The sequence below is a fragment of the Gadus morhua genome, chromosome 4 (genome assembly GCF_902167405.1).
Source record: "Gadus morhua chromosome 4, gadMor3.0, whole genome shotgun sequence".
Lineage (NCBI taxonomy): Eukaryota > Metazoa > Chordata > Actinopteri > Gadiformes > Gadidae > Gadus > Gadus morhua.
In genome coordinates, this window is record NC_044051.1 from 14,944,831 (window position 1) to 14,958,420 (window position 13,590).

Genomic DNA, 13,590 nt, shown 5'->3' on the forward strand with positions numbered 1-13,590 from the left:
ATTTTGAACAGCCAGATCAGACGACCAAACTGAATCCAAAGACAAGATAATGAAATAATTCTGGTGTGATGGTTGTTACACTTTGTTTAGCAATATATACAAAAAATTACAATCGAATTTAGAAATATACTGCCTCTGGTCTGAACATGACTTGTTGTACATTGTCTGTATTGTAGTATTTCTTTAGCTTTTTTGTTACAAGCATTTATTTTATTATATCAAACTGCGATTATTGCAGTTCGATGATTGAAAACATCTGATGGTTTCACAGAAAAGTGAGACGTAAAAACAACATGTTCCCTGTATCGTTGGACATTTAATACGCATATTTCAATTGTTTGATGAATAGTATATACAAATGAAGATAAACACAATGGTCATTTCTTCCTCAAATACTTTCCGTCTGAATGACAGAATAGTCAAGAAAATATAAAGAACTTGGTTAACACCTTGAAAACGACATAAAACTATTGTTCATACCATAACATTTACATTACCGTTCATGTTTGTTTCTGAACACCAGTTAATATGAGTTATTGTTTTTGTGCAGGATTTTTTACATTTGTATGTACATGTACTCAAAAATCATATTTACATGCTGAAACATTACGCCCAAACGAAGAGATCAGGTTTCCCCATTGAAGCATAGTGCTTTGTAAGCAGTAAGCATCCTGTTATGGTCTTAATAGTGGGAACTTGGTATGTCATATTTATAGATTTTTACTTCTACCATAAGGTATGGATTTTGGCTTTGGACTTTTTTACATTTGTATGTACTTAATGATTAATACAAATATAAAGTTATTTTCAATAATACAATCTATCATGAATCGACACTTGCAACCTCATTTTTACAGCAAACAAAGGCGGTTGACAAAATTAAACGGTTTGAAATCATAAAAAGAGATCAGGTTTCCCACTGAAGCATAGTGCTTTGTAAGCAGTAAGCATCCTGTCATGGTCTTCATAGTGGGAACTTGCTTTCATGTCATATTTATAGATGTGTAAACTGCAATACAATAAAATGTAAAATTGTTACTTGTTCTTCATCTCATTTGTTAATTTGCTAATTGTAAATCAGCCAAAAAGCAGAGTACAAAGCATATGCAAATCAAATCTATTAGAGGGTTTGAGCCTCATGCCCATATTGAGTGTGGGCCCACCCAGTGTTCTGCTATATAAGAGGACCCCAACAGGGTTAAACAGCTTGCAGGGCAGTTGACGAAGAAACAACTGGTGGTAAGTCAGAGTGACGCTTAAGCTCTCATTCATTCCAAACTTTGATGGATAGTTGGATTTTCATTTGAAACTGTTCGATTAGAGTGGATGCAAAGCAAGCCAAACTATTATAATCGTGTTTCCAATTAATATTTGTTTATGTGTCATTTTTATTTGTATTGAAGTAAGTGCTTGAGTAGTATCAGTTAAAATGCTTAAACATCATGTCTCTCAATTTCAGGGCTTAAATCTTTTTTCTCATTGGAAGAAAAAGAAGGTAAGAGTTATTTCATCTCAGCCATACCGATCTCTATGAGAAACAGTGTGAGGAAAATATCATATGCGATACATTAAAACATTTTCTATCTTTGTCTGACAGTAAGCGGCCACCATGAGTACGGACGCGGAGATGGCCTTATATGGCAAGGCTGCGATTTACCTCCGTAAGCCAGAAAAGGAGAGGCTTGAGGCCCAGAGCGCGCCCTTTGATGCCAAGAGTGCTGCATATGTGGCTGATGCTAAGGAGCTGTACGTCAAGTGTACCATCATTAAGAAGGAGGCTGGCAAAACCACAGTGAAAGTGTTGGCTACGGAAGAGGTATGCTGCTTGTGATTTATTGCTATGCAGAAAATAGTTTGAAACGTTTAAAGGTAAAAAATGAAACGAAACGAAAGATGGGGTGCCTTTTTTTTAGGAGAGAACAGTCAAGGATGATGATGTCACACCCATGAACCCTCCCAAGTACGACAAAATTGAGGACATGGCCATGATGACCCATCTCAATGAAGCCTCTGTGTTGTATAACCTCAAAGAGCGTTATGCAGCATGGATGATCTACGTAAGATATTTTACCAACTAAATGAAGTAAAATAATATCTAATGATATCCCAGATCATATTAATGATCATGTCTGAACGATTTCCTTCAGACCTACTCTGGGCTGTTCTGTGCCACTGTAAACCCGTACAAGTGGCTCCCAGTGTACGATCAGGAGGTTGTCAATGCCTACAGAGGCAAGAAGCGTATGGAGGCACCACCCCATATCTTCTCTGTCTCTGACAATGCCATCCAGAACATGCTCACTGGTATGTACAAGAAAGTCGGGCAAAAATAAATGTTATGATGTATGGTCAACATTTTTGGATAAATGTAATACTTTGAATGGTTTTTTTTGCAGATCGGCAGAATCAGTCTGTCTTGATCACGTAAGTTTAAACCTGATGGTGTTGAGTTGGATGATTCAACATTACGTTGAATCATCAACATTAAGTAAAATATGACCTCACAAAAATTTCATGAAGAATCAGACAATGGAAAAAAACTCTAAATTACCTCATTTTCATACCCAGTGGAGAATCCGGTGCTGGAAAGACTGTGAACACCAAACGTGTCATCCAGTACTTTGCTACCATCGCAGTGGCTTCTGACAAGAAGAAGGACCAAGCCCCTGGAAAGATTCAGGTATGCTTTAAAAAAAAATATATATATATATATATATATATATTAGGGATGGGCGTGAGGAATCGATTACTTGAGTACTGCTCGTTACAAATGAACTCGGTTGGTGGACAGGCAAACTCGAGTTTGCATAAACACACACAAAGTTTTCTGAAGCAAATGTATACATTTTCTGTGTGGCGCCACTAACGCATGCCGTGGGCACAAAGCAAATGAAATGTATCAAATTCCTGTGTGGCGCGTGCCGTGCCGTGTGCAGGCACGCCAGAATTCCAAAAGTTAAGAGATGGCGGTAAAAGCAAAGCGCAATAAGCGTAATCGATTCCTCACGCCCATCCCTAATATATATACATATATACATTTAAAAAAAAACATGACAGACATGACACACACAAAGGATGTAGGATGACCTGAGAACTGAGGATCAATACTGGAACTTCATCATAGGGGTCACTGGAGGACCAGATTATTGCAGCCAATCCCCTGCTGGAGGCCTACGGTAATGCCAAGACTGTGAGAAATGACAACTCATCTCGTTTCGTAAGTACAAACTTAGTATGTCAAACAAATTAAATAACATACTTGATCTTTGAAAAAAAACTGAAATGAGGCTTTTCTACAGGGTAAATTCATCAGAATCCATTTCGGTGCAACTGGTAAACTGGCCAGTGCTGACATTGAGACGTGTAAGTATCTTGTATCCAAATAACAACAAATTAACTCTCATTATTGGGGGTCTCATAATTGGTTTTGATCTCTTAATGTGTATCAAAACATAATAATAATATTTTAAAACCATGAAGATCTGCTGGAGAAATCCCGAGTGACATTCCAGCTTCCCGATGAGAGAGGCTATCACATCTTCTTTCAGATGATGTCCAACCACAAACCTGAAATTGTTGGTAAGATTAGTAGTGAGAAATAAATGTTGCAGTAAGTTGTATTGTTGTATAGGGTTGCCTTTAACTTATCATTCAGGATTCTGAAGTAGAAAAATAACAATTAGAATCATTAAAGTGACCATTTTCTATTTTCTGCAGAAATGTGCCTCATCACCAGCAACCCCTACGACTTCCCCATGTGCAGTCAGGGTCATATCACTGTGGCCAGCATTAATGACAAAGAGGAGCTGGATGCTACTGATGTGAGTCAATGTTTACAACTACCTTAGGTAGGTATTTTAATCGGCAGGGACTAACCGGGACCAGAAAACTATGAGGACTTTAACTCAGTGTTACAGCCTGCGGAATCTACTCAGAATGGTTTCAGCCCGATCTCAGTGCGCTCTGCTCTGTCCGCGTACAGCAGAATCAGGAAATCTCTGTACAGTACAAACCAAGGTAGAGTTAATAGAGACTCTTTGAATACTCTTTGAATTTAATTTCATATTATATACTTTATTTTCCTACAGGATGCTATTGATATTTTGGGTTTCAATGGTGAGGAGAAGAATGCCATCTGGAAGTTCACTGGTGCTGTGCTTCACCACGGTAACATGAAGTTCAAGCAGAAGCAGCGTGAGGAGCAGGCTGAGCCTGACGGCACTGAGGGTGAGTTAAAAATGTTTTAAAACAACCACTGAACATTTCCAAAGTCCAGGTTTGCTGTCATTAAATGTATTCACTATCTGTACGAATTTGTCATCATTCTTTCTTTCATATGAAAAATGCAGAGGCCGACAAAATCTCCTACCTGCTTGGTCTCAACTCTGCTGACATGCTCAAGGGTTTGTGCTACCCCAGAGTGAAGGTCGGAAATGAGTTTGTCACTAAGGGACAGACAGTACCTCAGGTATGGAAATACCAAGGAATACCTTTCAAAAAGTAATTGCAATAGTTGTAATTTGTATGTATATCTAATCTTCCACCACGCTCTAGGTATACAACTCAGTGAGTGCCCTGGGCAAGTCTATCTATGAGAGGATGTTCTTGTGGATGGTCATCCGTATCAACCAGATGCTGGACACCAAGCAATCAAGATCATCCTATATTGGTGTCCTGGATATTGCTGGTTTTGAGATCTTTGATGTAAGATTCAATTTCTTATAACAACAATTTCCCTGGCTAAAAGCAGTGTCTACGTGGATGAACGTTCTCTAAACTAATGTTCTCTATCAGTACAACAGTATGGAGCAGCTGTGCATCAACTTCACCAATGAGAAACTGCAACAGTTCTTCAACCACACCATGTTCGTCCTGGAGCAAGAGGAGTACAAGAAGGAGGGCATTATCTGGGAGTTCATTGACTTCGGTATGGACTTGGCTGCCTGCATTGAGCTTATTGAGAAGGTAAACATGACTTATATAACTAAATATCACAATTCTAAGTGTGATTCAAAACTATCTTATCGTAATGTTTCCTAATATGTTTTTCTGCATAGCCAATGGGCATCTTCTCCATTCTTGAAGAAGAGTGCATGTTCCCCAAAGCCTCAGACACTTCCTTCAAGAACAAGCTGTATGAACAGCATCTTGGCAAAAACAAAGCATTTGAGAAGCCCAAGCCGGGGAAGGGCAAGGTTGAAGCTGACTTCGCAATGGTGCACTATGCTGGTACCGTGGGCTACAGCGTCGCGGGCTGGCTGGACAAGAACAAGGATCCCCTGAATGACTCTGTTATTGGACTGTACCAGAAGTCCTCAAACAAACTGATGCCTGTCCTGTACCCCGCTGTAGTGGAAGGTACATATTCATACCATGTCATCATAGTTAAAAACTGTTGACCCATTATATTGTAATACCCATTTATTTTGAAGCCATTTATTGCCTCTATTTTATAAACAAAAACGGGAACATTTTTACTAATTAACAATAATCTAAAACAGAGGTCGGGGGTGCAAAGAAGGGAGGCAAGAAGAAGGGTGGCTCCATGCAGACTGTGTCATCACAATTCAGGGTAAAGTTAAACAAGCAATTACATGTAGAAATACATGTAATTTGATGCCATATTTCATAAGTATTCTCTGAATTTGTTCTTTATCAGTCAATTTGTATATATTTCATATTTTATTCTGTGATGTGTCTTTAGGATAACTTGGGCAAACTGATGACCAACCTGAGGAGCACCCATCCTCACTTTGTGCGTTGTCTCATTCCCAATGAAATTAAACTACCAGGTAATATTTCTTCAAATAATCTCTACATTCGAGGTTGATGTTTTAGTAGGATATAGCAAAAATGAATGTCATATTTTAAAAGTAAAAAATCTATAACACTTCACAGGAATGATGGAGAACCACCTGGTTATCCACCAGCTGAGATGTAACGGTGTGCTGGAGGGCATCAGAATCTGCAGAAAGGGCTTTCCCAGCAGAATCATCTATGCTGACTTCAAGCAGAGGTATTACCTAATTGACAGAACAATTCTATTGTCACGATAATACAATTCCTTTGCCTACATATTTAAAACTTGTTTATATACACCTTTCTTTTAAACACTTAACATACTCACTCCTATAGATACAAAGTACTGAATGCCAGTGTCATTCCTGAGGGACAGTTCATTGACAACAAGAAGGCTTCTGAGAAGCTGCTTGGATCCATTGATGTGCCTCACGACGAGTACAAATTTGGACACACCAAGGTCTGTTTATTGTTGTCAAAAATTAAATATTTACCGGATACTTCCCTGATACTGAAAGATAGTCTCTGACAAGATGTCTTTCTTACATTAAGGTGTTCTTCAAAGCTGGTCTTCTGGGTACTCTTGAGGAGATGCGAGATGAGAAGCTGGCATCTTTGGTCGGAATGATTCAGGCTCTCTCTCGGGGTTACCTCATGAGGAAGGAGTATGTGAAAATGACAGCTACAAGGTATGTTTCAAAAGATTGACACATAAGAAGTTTTGCTATTTTGTCAAATCAAAAATGTTGCATTAAAATGGACTGCCTTTTCGCCACAGGGAAGCTGTTTACACTATTCAGTACAACATCCGCTCATTCATGAATGTCAAAACCTGGCCATGGATGAAGGTGTACTACAAGATCAAGCCTCTTCTGAAGAGTGCTGAAACGGAGAAGGAGCTCTCTGCAATGAAGGAGAACTATGAGAAGATGAAGACAGACCTGGCCACTGCGCTGGCCAAGAAGAAGGAACTTGAGGAAAAGATGGTTTCTCTACTGCAGGAGAAGAATGATCTTGCGCTGCAAGTGGCCTCTGTAAGTAAAAATGTTTATCCGTCTCAACATGTAGACACAATGAGGTACATGTGATATGATATTTGATATGACTGATATGATGACACATTTTAAACAGGAAGGAGATAATCTGAATGATGCTGAAGAGAGGTGTGAGGGACTCATCAAGAGTAAGATCCAGCTGGAGGCTAAACTCAAGGAGACAACCGAGAGACTAGAGGATGAAGAGGAAATGAATGCTGAGTTGACTGCCAAGAAGAGGAAACTGGAGGATGAATGCTCTGAGCTCAAGAAGGACATTGATGACCTGGAGCTTACCTTGGCCAAAGTGGAGAAGGAGAAACATGCCACTGAGAACAAGGTTTGCAAAGATTCTTTGAAAGGAGATTAAATAAAATACAAATAAGCATGTTCCACGCATTACACATAATTTTGTTTTGTTTAGGTGAAGAACCTTACAGAGGAGATGGCCTCTCAGGATGAGAGCGTTGCTAAGCTATCAAAGGAGAAGAAAGCCCTCCAAGAGGCACATCAGCAGACTCTTGATGACCTACAGGCAGAGGAAGACAAAGTGAACACTCTGACCAAGGCCAAGACCAAGCTTGAACAGCAAGTGGATGATGTGAGGTTCCTTTCTAACCCTCCTTTCTGACATTAGAAAAAACATGGTTATTCTTTTGAAATGCAGTCAAATAAAATATAATTTTTAATTGCAGCTTGAAGGTTCTCTGGAACAAGAGAAAAAACTCCGTATGGACCTTGAGAGAGCCAAGCGAAAGCTTGAGGGTGACCTGAAATTGGCTCAGGAATCAATAATGGATCTGGAAAATGACAAACAGCAGTCTGATGAGAAACTCAAAAAGTAATGTGATTGAACAAAAATCGTGCTTTTGATTAGAAAGATTCACAAGAAGTATGTTAATAAGTTATGTGGTATTGTTTCATCATCAGGAAAGACTTTGAGACCAGTCAGCTTCTAAGCAAGATTGAGGATGAGCAGTCCCTGGGTGCTCAGCTTCAAAAGAAGATCAAGGAGCTTCAGGTAAGGCAATATATATGACAATCCCACATGAATGTTTCATAAATATTAGTACATTCTTACAAAGTATTATGTGTTCCTTACTTATTAGGCCCGTATTGAAGAGCTGGAGGAGGAAATTGAGGCTGAGCGTGCTGCTCGTGCCAAGGTTGAGAAGCAGAGAGCTGATCTCTCCAGAGAACTTGAAGAGATCAGTGAGAGGCTTGAGGAGGCTGGTGGAGCCACTTCTGCTCAGATTGAGATGAACAAGAAGCGTGAGGCTGAATTCCAGAAGCTGCGTCGTGACCTTGAGGAGTCCACCCTGCAGCATGAAGCCACTGCTGCTGCTCTGCGTAAGAAGCAGGCTGACAGTGTAGCAGAGCTGGGAGAGCAGATTGACAACCTCCAGCGTGTCAAGCAGAAGCTTGAGAAGGAGAAGAGCGAGTACAAGATGGAGATTGATGACCTCTCAAGCAACATGGAAGCAGTTGCAAAGGCCAAGGTGAATTATCTTTCAAATTATATAATATAATCTGTATAAGAAACCACTTGTGCTAACAAGTAAAACGTTGTATCACCAGGGAAATCTGGAGAAGATGTGCCGTACCCTGGAGGACCAGCTGAGTGAAATCAAGGCCAAGAGTGATGAGAACAGTCGCCAGATAAATGACATCAGTGCTCAGAGAGCAAGGCTGTTGACAGAGAATGGTAAGTATTCACAATTACTTAAAGAAAAACCTGCATATTAGAATAGCCCTAATGATAACCATAAATAACCTTAACACTAACCACCAACAAATGCAACCCAACCTTATTCATATATTTAGGGGGAAAATGTGGTATTGCTATATTTTATAGCTAACAATTAGGGATGGGCGTGAGGAATCGATTACTCGAGTACTACTCGTTACAAATGAACTCGGTTGGTGGACAGGCAAACTCGAGTTGGCATATACACACACACAAACAAAGTTTTCTGAAGCAAATGTATCAATTTTCTGTCGGCGCCACTAACGGATGACGTGGGCACAAAGAAAATTAAATGCATCCATTTCCATGGCGCGTTCCGTGCCGTGTGCAGGCACGCCAGAATTCAAAAAGTTAAGAGATGGCAGTTAAAGCAAATCGCAGCGAAGAATTTAAATACTTTAAAGAAATAGGAGATCATAAGGTGAAATGTAAAATATGCCAAGCGAAATCGAGCTACCAGAAAGTACTATGCGGCAACATATGCTCCTGAAACACAACGGTGAGTTCGGGAAAGCAGACCCGCAGCAACGGTGAAATTGTGTCGGCTATTTTCACCGCCGCAAGACGCAGCTGTAATCCCGGGCGTGTAGAGAAGATCACAACTCTGAGTATTTCCATAGTCCATTTGCTGCCGTTTTATTTGCAGCTTTAAGCATTTATTTGCAATGGTTAGGCTACTTGTTTCGTTTTTTTTAAACTGTTACAGGCCTTGGTTCGACGTGATTTAAATTGTGAGACGCTGCGCATATTTATTTTTGTAAGGAAAATGTGTTTTGAACGTTTGCAAAAATAAATAATGAATACTCTGATAACTCTGACTGTTTTGATGGAGAATAAGCATTACATGTTTGGTTGGTAATATTGCCGTTCATCATCGGGCCTGCCGCCTATTCCTGCTGCAGATGCGTTGCATTCTAAAAATAGATTTGATTTAACGAGTACTCGATTGATCCTCGAGGAATTCCTTCGATCACTCGAGTTTGGAATTTACTACTCGTGCCCATCCCTACTAACAATTTATGTCATCACCTAGGTGAGTTTGGTCGTCAGCTCGAGGAGAAAGAGGGTCTCGTCTCCCAGCTTACCAGAGGCAAGCAGGCCTTTACTCAGCAGATTGAGGAGCTGAAGAGGCTCAATGAGGAGGAAGTCAAGGTAAACCATCATTTTTATTCATTTAATTTCATGATTTCATTATGTCATTGCAGATTTTACATTTCTGTATATTTAGATGTGTGAATTTATTGAGACAATCACCTTTTGCAGGCCAAGAATGCTCTTGCTCATGGTGTGCAATCAGCTCGCCATGACTGTGACCTTCTGAGGGAGCAGTTTGAGGAGGAGCAGGAGGCCAAGGCAGAGCTGCAGCGTGGAATGTCCAAGGCCAACGGTGAGGTGGCTCAGTGGAGGAGCAAGTATGAAACTGATGCTATCCAGCGCACTGAGGAGCTAGAGGAGTCCAAGTGAGTCAAATACTTAATATCTTATCTAAAGTACACGTTCTATTTGATGAATGTCCACAAATTAAACCATGTGATACTTTAACAGGAAAAAGCTTGCCCAGCGCCTTCAGGAGGCTGAGGAACAGATTGAGGCAGTGAACTCAAAATGTGCCTCTCTGGAGAAGACCAAACAGAGACTGCAGGGTGAGGTGGAGGATCTCATGATTGATGTGGAGAGGGCCAACGGACTGGCTGCCAACCTTGACAAGAAGCAGAGGAACTTTGACAAGGTGTTTTGTCATTCATTGAGATGGCCGTTTAAATTGTTTTATCCTTTTATTATTCTTCAAGTGATTAACATGTACCGCTTTATTAACAATATTGTGCAGGTTTTGGCTGACTGGAAGCAGAAATATGAGGAGGGCCAGGCAGAGCTTGAAGGAACTCAGAAAGAGGCTCGTTCTCTCAGCACGGAGCTTTTCAAGATGAAGAACTCCTATGAAGAAGCTCTGGATCAGCTGGAGACCCTGAAGCGTGAAAACAAGAACCTCCAACGTGAGTTAAACTGATCATTTTGGCATCAATGATTCCTATATTACTACATATATAACTTTATTAGAATTCATGCAAACAACAATATTTAACCCTCTCAACAGAGGAGATTTCTGACCTGACTGAACAAATTGGTGAGACTGGAAAGAGCATCCATGAGCTGGAGAAATCCAAGAAGCAAGTGGAGACAGAGAAGAGTGAGATCCAGACAGCCCTAGAGGAAGCTGAGGTGACTACAAAAAAAAAGAAAGAATCTAGTGAAATTGTATTTATTATGAAATAGAATATGTAATGAATATGCCAACATTGGTTTATAATTTAGGGTACTCTGGAGCATGAAGAGTCCAAGATTCTGCGTGTCCAGCTGGAGCTCAACCAGATTAAGGGTGAGGTTGACAGGAAGCTGGCTGAGAAGGATGAGGAGATGGAGCAGATCAAGAGGAACAGCCTGAGGATCACTGACTCCATGCAGAGCACGCTGGACTCTGAGGTCAGGAGCAGGAATGATGCCCTGAGAATCAAGAAGAAGATGGAGGGAGATCTGAATGAGATGGAGATCCAGCTGAGCCATGCCAACCGCCAGGCTGCTGAGGCTCAGAAGCAGCTGAGGAATGTTCAAGGACAACTGAAGGTATGAACTAAACTACTGTACAGGGCATAATATCTGGACATTTGTTTCCTGTTGTGACATCTTCCATGGTGTTCTCATTTTCATTTTAGGATGCCCAATTGCATCTTGATGATGCTGTCAGAGGAGGTGAAGACCTGAAGGAGCAGGCGGCCATGGTGGACCGTAGGAACGGTCTAATGGTGGCTGAAATTGAGGAGCTGAGGGCAGCTCTGGAACAGACAGAGAGAGGCCGCAAAGTGGCTGAGCAAGAGCTGATTGATGCCAGTGAGCGAGTTGGACTTTTGCACTCTCAGGTAAACAAACAAACATATTCTTCCAAGAAATGCTCCCAAGTTCCCTAAAATATTTAGCAAGATTATATGCGTGTCATAAACACTGACATTCATTTTAGAATACAAGTCTTCTGAACACAAAGAAGAAGCTGGAGACTGACCTGGTCCAAGTCCAGGGCGAGGTGGACGACACCGTCCAGGAATCCAGGAATGCTGAAGAGAAGGCCAAGAAGGCCATCACTGATGTAGGTTTTGTATTATTTTCTTATTTCATTGAATTGGACATTGCTTGAACTTCTGATTAATATGTTATATTTTATATTAGGCTGCCATGATGGCTGAGGAGCTAAAGAAGGAGCAGGATACAAGCTCTCACCTGGAGAGGATGAAGAAGAACCTGGAGGTCACAGTGAAAGACTTGCAGCATCGCCTGGATGAGGCTGAGAACCTGGCCATGAAGGGTGGCAAGAAGCAGCTCCAGAAACTGGAGTCCAGAGTAAGATACGGGCACACATGGACGTATTTACAGTTACAGCATAATAAGAGTATATTTATTGAAAATATTTGATTTCTTAAGGTGCGTGAGCTGGAAACAGAGGTTGAGGGAGAACAGAGACGTGGAGTAGATGCTGTTAAGGGTGTCCGCAAATATGAGAGGAGAGTGAAGGAACTCACCTACCAGGTATGCCAGCTTACATTGAAAATAATATATAAATCAAAGAATATCAGAAAAGACTACAGTCTGAGACAGAACCATTTTCATTACTTTAGACTGAAGAGGATAAGAAGAATGGTGCCAGACTCCAGGATCTTGTTGATAAGCTGCAGCTGAAGGTGAAGGCTTACAAGAGGCAGGCTGAGGAAGCGGTAAGTAGAAACAATGTAACAAAATCAGGTTGTTGCATCAATTTTGTACTTCTTATTTAAACAAAACATGAATGTTCCAACAGGAGGAGCAGGCCAACTCTTACCTGTCCAAGTGCAGGAAGGTTCAAAATGAGCTGGAGGAGGCTGAGGAACGTGCTGACATCGCTGAGACTCAGGTCAATAAGCTGAGGTCTAAGAGCCGTGATGGTGGCAAGGTAAGATCATCACTGTATAATGGTCTGTTCAAAAGCTGGGAGATTTACCACTTTGCAACTTGTCCAGGTGTACAAGGCATCTCAAACACACTATAAGCCCATTGACTCAGAAAGAAATTAAATGCAAACAAAAATGTTGGTTGGTTTAATCATTATCTTTTTTTTTTACCTTCCCCAGGGAAAGGAGGCAGCTGAATAAGATGTAATGCTTCATTGTACATTTATAAATGCATGTCATAAAATATGACTTCTTGTTTATAGTAAATTATGAGCTGCAATAAAATATTATTACAAAGCATCTTTTTTGTGGGTCGTTTCACTAATTACTTCATTATTTTGACTTACAATTGGCCATTCACCACCATTTCACCAATTTTTTAATTTGAAACTGTCGATAATAATGAATATGAAAACAAAATTGTACAGATAAGCACAATTTTGGAATGGGCACTATGAAATATATTATAACAGAAAATGATCACTGAAATATGATATGTATATTCATCAGTTGTTTAATGAATCAAAGTTGTGCCATGCAAAAGGTTTACTGTACATTTAAGAGATGAGGTAACAATTCATACTGGCGAACAAACAACCCCAAAACCATTCCTGAAACTCAATAACCTTACTTTTGTCTTTCTGATTCACACTGGCACAAAAAAAATCCACCCATGTTAAATGGGGCGGGGATCCTTTAATGTGAGAGGAACAGGTCCCGTATCCATAAAGTATCCGCCTTATTATGTTATCCATTAATCAGTTTGACACTTGACGGTACAATCATTCACCATTAATTGATATTAGTTCACTCTGAAGTAAGCATTCACCCAGGGCTAATTAAAAGTTAACTAATTGCTAGTAACCATTCGCTAATGGTGTTCATGATGAATAAGGAATTTAAGGAGTGTTTTTCATTGTTGTGAACAATCAAAAGTAGATTTTGCGTACAGTACATGTCATTTAACAGGCCAATGTTTTCAATGGCGATCTTCCAAACAAACTGCGACTCGGATTGAGGCACCAATTGTCCTACA

At 40.4% G+C, this 13,590-nt stretch overlaps 1 protein-coding gene across 2 annotated transcripts; it reads left to right on the plus strand.

Annotated features, from left to right (window-relative positions):
- Positions 1–1,190: 1,190 nt before the first annotated feature.
- On the plus strand, positions 1,191–12,854 carry LOC115542539 (myosin heavy chain, fast skeletal muscle). Of its 2 annotated transcripts, XM_030354824.1 has the most exons (41): positions 1,191–1,239; positions 1,460–1,495; positions 1,598–1,816; positions 1,914–2,057; positions 2,148–2,304; positions 2,397–2,424; positions 2,569–2,680; positions 3,125–3,217; positions 3,300–3,363; positions 3,481–3,579; positions 3,718–3,821; positions 4,089–4,227; positions 4,350–4,468; positions 4,555–4,704; positions 4,795–4,965; positions 5,058–5,358; positions 5,502–5,572; positions 5,705–5,792; positions 5,899–6,016; positions 6,136–6,259; positions 6,352–6,488; positions 6,578–6,833; positions 6,931–7,173; positions 7,258–7,434; positions 7,529–7,674; positions 7,764–7,854; positions 7,943–8,332; positions 8,412–8,538; positions 9,614–9,732; positions 9,844–10,040; positions 10,126–10,309; positions 10,409–10,574; positions 10,676–10,800; positions 10,894–11,202; positions 11,292–11,495; positions 11,594–11,719; positions 11,800–11,970; positions 12,052–12,156; positions 12,246–12,341; positions 12,425–12,556; positions 12,735–12,755. In XM_030354824.1, exons 3-41 carry the CDS (start codon positions 1,610–1,612, stop codon positions 12,753–12,755), a joined length of 5,811 nt encoding a protein of 1,936 aa, XP_030210684.1. In that variant the 5' UTR covers positions 1,191–1,239; positions 1,460–1,495; positions 1,598–1,609. The 2 variants fall into 2 exon arrangements, with proteins under 2 accessions (XP_030210684.1, XP_030210685.1); XM_030354825.1 differs by lacking the exons at positions 1,191–1,239; positions 1,460–1,495 and having other exon boundaries at positions 1,610–1,816; positions 12,735–12,854.
- Positions 12,855–13,590: the final 736 nt, after the last annotated feature.